The sequence below is a fragment of the Arvicanthis niloticus genome, chromosome 28 (assembly GCF_011762505.2).
Source record: "Arvicanthis niloticus isolate mArvNil1 chromosome 28, mArvNil1.pat.X, whole genome shotgun sequence".
Classification (NCBI taxonomy): Eukaryota; Metazoa; Chordata; class Mammalia; order Rodentia; family Muridae; genus Arvicanthis; species Arvicanthis niloticus.
The window spans coordinates 20,238,556-20,248,610 of record NC_133436.1 but is presented as its reverse complement, the minus strand read 5'-3'; the positions used below and the strand labels follow the sequence as shown (position 1 = coordinate 20,248,610).

The 10,055-nt window shown below is 36.1% G+C and overlaps 1 protein-coding gene across 2 annotated transcripts in view; it reads right to left on the bottom strand.

Annotated features, from left to right (window-relative positions):
• Window positions 1-424: 424 nt before the first annotated feature.
• The window catches only part of Shprh (SNF2 histone linker PHD RING helicase), a 70,494-nt gene continuing 60,863 nt past the window's right edge, over window positions 425-10,055 (bottom strand). Inside the window, exons 27-30 of one of the 2 annotated variants that reach the window (XM_076926851.1) lie at window positions 9,550-9,636; window positions 8,644-8,822; window positions 3,332-3,412; window positions 425-2,273 (exon numbers count right to left, since the gene is read on the bottom strand). In XM_076926851.1, the coding sequence (XP_076782966.1) occupies window positions 2,177-2,273; window positions 3,332-3,412; window positions 8,644-8,822; window positions 9,550-9,636 (444 nt within the window). In that variant the 3' untranslated portion in view covers window positions 425-2,176. The remainder of the gene's footprint in view (window positions 2,274-3,331; window positions 3,413-8,643; window positions 8,823-9,549; window positions 9,637-10,055) is intronic. The other variant, XM_076926852.1, reaches the window with a different exon arrangement.

Here is a 10,055-nt window from a genome sequence, read left to right as displayed (position 1 = left end):
TAAACACAGTAAAGTTACTTGGATTTTAGGCCAAGTTTGTAGAATGTTTGTGATTTACATAGATAAATCTTCAGTCCTAAGTAAATTCATCTGGAGTTACTTGAAAAACAATTCCCTAAATATAAATACATATAATCTGTAAGGACTGGGCATTTCACTTATGCTCAGTGGTTTGCTAGCACAGTGCCCATACTGTGATATTTCAGAGAGTATAAAATGATTAAGAAGGGAAACCAAAATTTCTTTTGTTTGCAGCCAAGATGTGGGGATTATATATTTGTACTCATTAGTTCTGAAGTAAGAGAATTATCATAATTGTTTTAGAAGAAATAACAAATATAAATAACATATGGAATAGTGTAGAATTGGCAATTTGATACTATCTGTTGAGTCAATAAAAATGAAAGTTCAGATGATCCAAACCTTAGAAATTAAACAATCCACAATTTTATTTTCCATTAAAATATTTAATTGAGGTATCTTACTGCAATAAATAAGAGTAGTTTCCCTCTAATACTTATACAGATATCTATCTATATGTTATTTTTTAAATTGAAGCATATCAAATTGTTTTTCCTAGAACAAAGCACATGAAATATTAGGAAACAAAAATAAGTACATCAACAATCTCATTCTTAAATTACCAACACAAGGCTTCTGAACCCCAGCATGGTATGTATCTGACTTAGTAGAAGAACAGTAAATATGAAGCCGGGGGCCTGGACTACTTTGTCTATTTGCTACATATCATAGGAAAGGTTCCTCCTGAGCATTAGTTCTTTACCTTCAAAATAGGAATGACATTAATTATATCCACTTCACAGGACTGTTGTGAATATTAACTACATGAATACACAGAAAAGCTCTTTGTGAATGTAGAACAGCTATAAAAATGTTATGTTTAATTTCATATAAAAGAATCAATGCATACCTCCCTTCAACTAAAGAATAAGCACCCAAAATGTGCCTTCTTCAGCTAAACTGTCACCTATAAACCTGGATAGGAAAATGCACCTTAGCTTAAGCACCAGAGTTCACTGGATGAAGGAGACCCAGGGACTATTTCTAGTACAGTTTTCTGGACAGTTAGGTAGGCGCTAATGAATCTTGAGGGTCACTTAAAACTTCAACAGCTAAAGGAAAGAAAGAACATTTATATTACAACACAAGGCTAGGATACAATAAGCAACTCGTTATTTTGTGATTTCAAAGTCATCTATGAATTCTTCACAGAAGAGACAGTTCAACCACTTATAGTTCTATGCATGTGTGAACACAGCAGTAAGATGAAACACTAGTTCCTAAGGAGAGAGTAACTGAAATGAATAAACTCTACTGTAAATTTAGATAACTAGTGGCTAAAATGACTAGTTACAGGAATACTGGAAAAGAATTCAGTACACTGATGATTTTTTAAAAAGTCATATTTACAGATACATCATCTTAAAACACACAAAAAAATCTTACCAAAAAGATTAAAGAGCTCACTGTAGGTAAATGTTAATACACTTAAAAACACTAACAATGATACCGCTTAAACATAATAGAAAAATGAGTTTTTCAGTATTTTAACATTTAGTAATAAAACACAAAATAACCACCTAACGATTATTATTAGAAGCTGTACTACTCACTGTAAAGTTCCAATGACAGTGTTACAGTTTAAACTCATGCAAATAACTAGTCATTATAGCTTAGCATTTTCTTAAAACATTACCGAAAAGTTAATAGTGAATCATGTGCTAAAGATGCTGAAGGCCCTTTTAAAAATGTCATTTGCACTGGCTGTATGTATCAGGTCAGACAAAACTAGACTACGTTACCTTCTTTCTTATGTACTCTGTCTTGTTAGTTATATCTACTAATGAAAAATTATTCAATACCTTCTTTTCTTAATTCCTCTGCCTTATCAGTTATAGATATACATGTGGAACATAAAGTAAACGTTTCAGTAGGAGTGTAAAATTAAAATTCCTTGTAAATGTGTGAAATCAGTATACCGAAAAGGAACTAGTTGTCAATTATTACTAGGCTATTGTATAATAAAATAAATTTATTCAACCTAAAATACTATTTCCTAATATTTACTTTTTTTTTTGTCTTCAATGTGTAACTTTGCTTTCCATCTATGAAAGCTCAGTCCTATCTTAAAGTGTGTGGACTGATTTGACGGCATTCATTCAAGGTCCTCATTGTCTCTGGTGAACAGGTCTGCCAGGTCAGCCACAGTCAGCACAGAGGCTTCAGCATGCTTCCCGGATGAGCTTGGGTGGCTGCAACATTTCCAGAGGCACAGTGAGAAGGCATGGCCAGGAGTTAGTGACTGTATGCATGACAATAAACTGACTGCTAAATGTAGTCATCACTGAGTCACAAGTAGACAGTAATTGTTATAGCTTGTCAAAATCAGTGAAAATGCGTAAATAATTCTGAAGTTTTGTCAAAAAATGCTTTCTATGAACAATTAATAAAAAATCAAAACAAATTAAAAAAAAAAAAAAAAACCAGAAAATAAGACAGCTGACAACTGTTGCCAAGCAGGTTCTAAACTCACTATTTACCTGAAATTTACAAAGAAGTTCAGTATTATTTTAAGTAATTGAAATAAAAATCACTGATGTCTGCAGCACTTGACAAGAGAACAAAACTCTTCAGGTTTAGATGAAAAGCCTTTGGGATGGCATCTTTCCTGTTACATCAGAGTATGGAATTTCTGGTTTGAGAAAGTTTCTGTTACAAAGTACCCTAGAGATGCCATCCCTTTGAAAGAGCTATCATATCATCTGTCTTTGGGAGACTTCCAATCCATCCATCTCATGGGGAGGGGGAAAGGCACTAGTTTACTTCAAGATGACTTTAAAGGAAAATTACCGTGCAAACGTTAGAAGTTTAGTGACTGCAAGGCCAAGTCCTAAACAGTTCAGACTGTTCATCATCCTACTACTCTGACGCCTACGTATTTGACACAAATCACCAGCCAAGACATACCTACTGACCTGTGACTGGTAAGCATAAACTGTAAAACATTAATGCATGTTTAGTTTTATACATAATCAGACAAAAGTTTAGGTAAGATAGAACAATACATTTCATTTAAAAAGTAATCAAATGCAGCAAAGATAAGCCAGCTAACTTTGCATATTATAATCTATTAAATTATCTTAAGCCAAACATAGGATGTCCAAAGCATTAACTGGAACATTCTTTAGATAAAATGCTTTTCTTTGGTTTTGGAAAAAAGTATGTGTTTACATCATTTGTTGTCATCCAGGAGAAGATGATCTAAAACTTTCCAATGATGGGGAATCCCCATTTGTAAATTATTACCTACCTCCTCTCAGCAGTTTTTAGCATTGCCTGCATCCGTTCTTCTATTGTTGCTTTAATTAAGAATCTATGTACAATAGTAGGTCTAGAAGGCAAATAAAAATTGTAAGTTAAAGACCACCTGAAGACAAATGGGTAGAAAATGACCTTACATACACATGCTACATCCATTAGTCCACTAGTGCCCACTTGTAGCAGGTCTTTATGAATGTGCTCAGGGACAGGTCAACAGTGCATACTTCACGTGATCTTCATGAAAAAACTCTCATGAGGGAGACAAATAATAAACACATGAGAAAATCAGTTGCATGCATAAATTATGTATGACGAGTTCAATTGAGAGAAGGGAATTAGGTACTAAGAAGGGAATTAGGAGGAGCAGGAAGAGCATGCAGACAGAAAACAAATGTTCATATATACTACTGGGATGAGTACAGCTTGGGAAAAGCTAAAAATGTTTCCGAGGCCAACATCAGGCTAGCATGGCACAAGTGTGTTATAAATGCAACAGGTCAACATGAGGTTAGAGGTGGGCAGGGTTCAGATCATAAATGGTAGTCCTGAAGGATTTGATCAGGAACTGAATTTTGTAGTTATAAAGGAACGTGGTCCAGTAGTTATGCAGATTTTGATTTACACTAGACTGCACTTTGGAAATGCCTTGGCTGCTGTGGAGGAAGAGAAGAGATATAATTTCAAGTTACCATGGCAAGAGGAGGAGATGGATTGTGTTTTTTGTCAGTGGGATAAGAAGTAGTCAAAAGATGATGAATATCTTTGAGATACAAGAATCAAGACTAAAATAATTTGAATATAAGACATACCGAAAAGTCCTAGATTTCCTGTCTGAGCAAGTATAGATGATAAAAGTCACATTAAAATATGAGGAAAGCTTGGACTGGCTGAGAGTAGCACAAACGTAGTTTTGCTTTACCTGTGCCAAATTTGAGATATCTAGTCAATATCCCGGGGGAAATATAAAGTTCCTAGATACATGTACAGATAACAACTAGATATATAAAGATGGTAATTTTAAGGTTCAGGGATACACCTGTGAAGGTTGTCCACCTACGCATACTACTTACTGCCACGGCCCTGGGTGAACTAACAGTTAGGGAGAGTAGTTAAAAAGAACCACTGGATCACTGCAAGAAGTAGGCCACCAGTTAAACTCTAAGCCTCATTTCAGTGGTATTACACTCAGGGGTAGCTACCAAAATAGAAAGGCTGACAGACTAGGAGATCAAGAGGGTGTATGTATACTGTAAAGGATTGCCACTTTAAAAATGATTAACACTCAGACATATTCATGTGATGTATTTCAAGATGAAGGCTCTTGAGAATGAGAAGAGGTGAGATTTAGGACAAATGAGATGTAAAAAGGGACACTTCTTCCACTGTAACAAAGGGACAAACACTGTGCCCTCCTAACCATTACCAGAGCCACGCTCTTGCCTGAAAACAATCAGTGTTAGGTCCTATATCCTCTTGCCCAAACATGGAAAATGTTCACCATACTCTTCTGTCTTTTCCTACTTTTTCTATTTCTAAATGAATCATCCTCGAATTAATTTTTTATTTAAAACAAAAAGAAAATAATTTTTAATTTTATTCTCTTCTTTTACTCTGCAACAACATCTCCCAAAATCCTATTCCTATGGGCTGCACAGTAAGCGTGCGGAGCCATGGTTAGAGCACGGACAGGGAGGAACAGGGGTGCACCTGCCACTTTTTACCTAACTGTGACACTGTGTAATCCTATTTGTGTTTGCTGAACTAGAGTTCAACAAAAAATCCTTATAAGTAGCTGCCTATACTGCTCCATTTAAACTGCTTTTCATCATGATGCTAAATAAAACTAATGGTCAAAACTCCAATAATAAGATTTCTACTTTGACATTTTGCATCAGGTGACAGTTGAGCATGTGTCTTTCCTTTTCCCAGAGCCTTGTAATTTACATGTGCCAGGATTTATTTAGTTCTTGGCCCATCACTATTCTTTCTCTCCTTTAACAATCCCATTCATGCTCATAGCTCAAAAATAACATCACACACTACTAATATCCAAGTGTGTGCCTCTAGTCCTGGCTTCTTACCCAGGCTCTGAACATACATATCTTGGATAGCTAATAAAATCTCAAACATATCAAAAGTAGACTTTTGTTCTTACCACTGAATCTGTTCTATCTCGCAGTCTTCTATTCAGCCAAAGGCTTTCTATCCTCCCAGGAGTTTAGGCCAAAGCCCACAGTGTTGCTCACACCCACTAAGCACTATGACCACAAACACTGTCAGTTCTACTCTGGGATAAACTGAGAGCCTGGACACTACTCACTCAGTGCACTGCCACTTCCATGCAAGCTACCTCCTACTGTCATCAAGACTACATGGTCTGCCTGCTCCCCTTACTCCCTGGCCTGCACATCATACTCAGAATGATTGTTTCAAAGCTGAAGTTAGATGTGTCCTCCTTCTGCTTGAAGCTTTCCAATTAGGGCCCAATATGATCCCCAAGCACCACTGCGTTCCTTTCCTACCTGTTTCAGTCTAGCAACTGTGGCTCCTTGCTATTTTTTTTTTTTTTTTTTAAACCAGGAACACTCTTGACTTACAGATATCATACTGATTTTTACTGTCTGCTTAATCATTCATAAAATATTAGTATAGTTATATTTCCAATCTCTTTCATGCTTTGCTCAGATGTTACCTTCTCAGTAAGGCTGGCTTCCAAGTCATCTGTGCTCTTTATTGTCCCACCTGGCTCGAGGTTTGTAGGCCCTAACACAATGTACCGTTTACTTAATCTACTGCATACTAACTGTTGATAGACCAACCTGCTTACAAGTAGATTATAGGTTGCATAACATTAGCTCAACGGCTTAAAACTATAGAAGTGCTCAGCAAAAGTGCTCTGAAAGAAGCATGTAGAGACTGATGGAATACCAACTTAAGCGATAACTGAATGATAAGACACTCAGCTGTGAGGCTAGACTGACACTGGGGAGAAGGAGGACACAAAGACTAAGGTAGTCTCTTGAAGAAGAAAAGAAAGGCTATTTACTGGGAAGCAATAGCCTTAATGGCTTTAGGCTTCTAAATCTGAGACAAGGCCATCCACATAGGTTTTAGGAAAATGCTGGTATAACACGAGGTCAGTGTTCAGGGCTGGCAGGATGGCTCAACTAGTAAAAGGACTTGATAAACTTAAACCAACAACCTGAGTTGGGTCCTTAGAACCCACATTTTTACGTTTTGTTTGTTTACTTATGTATGACTGCTGCTGCATGTACACCTGTATGCCAGAAGAGGGCATCAGAACCCTTTATAGATGGTTGTGAGCCACCATGTGGTTGCTGGGAATTGAACTCAGGACCTCTGAAAGAGCAACCAGTGCTCTTAACCACTGAGCTAACTCTCCAGCCTAGCACTCATATTTTAAAAAAAAGTCAGATGCAGTGTATCAGAGGCCAGTTAACCTTGAGTATGCAAACCACCAGAAAAGCAAGATTGCCTCTACAAAATGGAAGGCAAGAACTGACTTCTGAAAGTTGTCCTTTGACCTCCAAATGCACCACTGGCGTGTATACACCTACATTTACATATAACTAAATTTAACTGCATGCTAAATGACATTGGACAGACTTTAGAACTGTGTATTGATTATAGTTATGCTACTTTGCCATATTTAGGCCATATTTAGGTTTTTGGAAGAGTGCAAAGGCTTATCTTGATCATCAATCTGATGAGATTTAGAATTACCATAGAAACACAACTGTCAGTACATCTATATGGGTATTTCCACAAAGGTTTAAGATGTATGTGCAGAAGGAGACACACCTGGTTGTGGACAGCTGAGGTAAAAAATGGATGAGGACAAAGTAAACTAAGAATCAGCATTCATCTGTCAGTGTTTCCTCACTGCGGCTTATATGACTATCTACTTCCTGTTTCTGCCACCCTGAATTTCCCACTATACTCTCAAAACCATGAGCCCAAATAAACCCTTCCTTTCTTAGCTTCTTTTGTTTAATGTTTGCCACAGCAATGAGAAAAGTAATTTAAATATAGAATCTGTCTCTTTTCTACTTAAAATTAAAGGTGTATTTGGTTCACAAGCTGAAGTTTATGTAGCAATCCACACTTCTGACTCTGGCATGCAAAACTTCATTTACTACTTCTCATGTTTGGCCTCAGCAGTTCCAGACTGTTCACAATCCTAGGAAGTGTCACCTTAACTGCCCTGTATTTGTACATATGCAACTCTTCCACAACTGTTTTCTAGCCGAACTTTAAAATAATCATTCCTTCAGTCTTTCTTCAGGACACAAAGCATATCGTTCATAAAACTTTAAATCATCTTGTACTTGTGCTACACAGTGGCCTTTTATGTATGTTTCTAGATGGGAATAAATTAGGTCTTATATGATTGGAGTCTTTAGTATGCAAAGTTTAGATGCTCAGTAATACTAAATAAGTTATCGTGTGTGTCTGTATGTCTTCAAACATTCAAGACCTCTAATACTCACAGGTAATATAACTAGGAAGCTGAGTTACAGACACTCACAATCTGGTATTTGAATAAAGGAAGTGCATATCACATAAAAATGACTATTGGTTCATATACTCCACTAAATCAAACTATTTTAACTACATTGACTTATTGGTTCATTATTTTGTTTGTGTGTGTGTGGGTGGGTGTGTGCATCCAAGCGCTACAGAGCATGCAGACATGTAACAAAGTGGAAATGTCCGTATCTGACTTCATGTGATGGGTTGTAGTTAAAATATATACTAAAAATAATGTATAAAATTGTTTTTAGACTATGTATGAGGTGAAAGAAACATAAATCAATCTTATGTTTAAATATATACCCTTTCCTCAAACAGTCCAAGATGAAAAAAAAAAACTACAAAAAAACAAAACAAACAAACAAAAAAGCAAAAACCCTAAACAATTTCTGGTACCAAACATTTCAGGTGTGGGAGATAGAATGTGTACTTAAGAAACAGGCAGGGAGCCGGGCAGTGGTGGCACACGCCTTTAATCCCAGCACTTGGGGGGCAGAGGCAGGTGGATTTCTGAGTTCGAGGCCAGCCTGGTCTACAGAGTGAGTTCCAGGACAGCCAGGGCTACACAGAGAAACCCTGTCTCAAAAAAACAAAAACAAAAAAGCAAACCCAAAAACCAAAACCAAAAAACAACAACAAAAAAGAAAGAAACAGGCAGGGTATGATAAACATAAATAAGGAATTTAAATGTTGAATTAGTTTCTGATAACATGAAGCAAGGTAATAAAAGCCTAGTTTAGTCCTTACTTTGTCTGTCCAATTCGGTGCACTCTCCCAATGGCCTGAAGCTCATGGGCAGGGTTCAGTATGGGCTCCACCAGGAGAACATGAGTGGCTTCAATGATAGTTAATCCATTAGAGCCTGTGTGCAGGGGCAGCAGCAAAATATTGATTTGGGGATCATACTTAAACGCTGAAAGGTTCTCCTAAAAGAAGACAGGTACATTTTAATTTAGGCTGGATGGATTAAAATAAGAGCAGTTATGTTATAGCTCAAAATAAACATAATGTGAAGATGACAATGCTAATGCACCGATTTTAGGAACTGGAATGTTGTTTTTCTTGATTTTGAAGAGAATCATACAAACCCTTTTGCTTTCATAGCATGTGGAAACTACATCATAGACATATGTGATACATAAAAACTGAACTGTATGAGTGTACAGGAAAATGAGGGAAAGGAAAACTATGTAAAGTTACTGTGAGGTAAGATAGGCGTCTACTAGGGTTTCAGTTGTTCTTGTGTGTGGTGTGTCTCAGATTATACATGTGACTATACTCAATTTGCTATAAACAAAATCTTAACCACATGTACTTTTTTCTGACAGAAAGAGAGAGAGAGAGAGAGAGAGAGAGAGAGAGAGAGAAAGAGAGAAAGTACAAAGACCCCTTCAAAAGAAACACTGCAAGGCTATTTCTTCCTACATTAAAGAAAAAGATATTAAGACAAAAACTTTTTTTTTTAAAAAAGATTGCCTAGATCAAAAGTATCTATAGTTTTATTATTTTGTTAAAAATGTTAATTTCATTGATAATTAAGAACTTAAAACATTCCTATAGGGCTCGGGATAGAAGATAAATGAAGTCAGCTAGAAAGCAGCAGTTTTAGTTTGTAACTGATCTGTTAAAAACATGAGCAAAATTATGACACACCTGGAATGTCTTAATGCGACTGATTTGTGTAAATTCCATGTTGTTGTCGGTGAGAGCTTTTGAAATAATATCTAATACATCTTGCCACTAGAATATAAAAGTGAGAAAAAAGTGTTTATATACAGCTTTTGGCCAAATAGACTTGAGAAGAGAATAAATAATTAAACCACAGTAACTTTTATACATCAGTTAAATGAACAAAACCAAACCCAAACCCTCAGATGGAGAACCAACAACACTAGCTCGGTTGGGAAACGACATTTTCTTTTCCCATCAAATATTGGTTGAATGGTAATATAATAAAATACAAATATCACTGAAAATAATTAAAATATAAGTAGAAAACAATGGTGTATTTAATGTATATAGTTTATCTTTCTAAATGTAAGACTAGGATTTTACTATATTTATAAATAATACTTTATTTATAGTACATTACTTTTTCTTAAATAGGCCATTTCATTTGTGAATGAATCTTTGAAGGTTACAGATTCTAATTTTTCAAA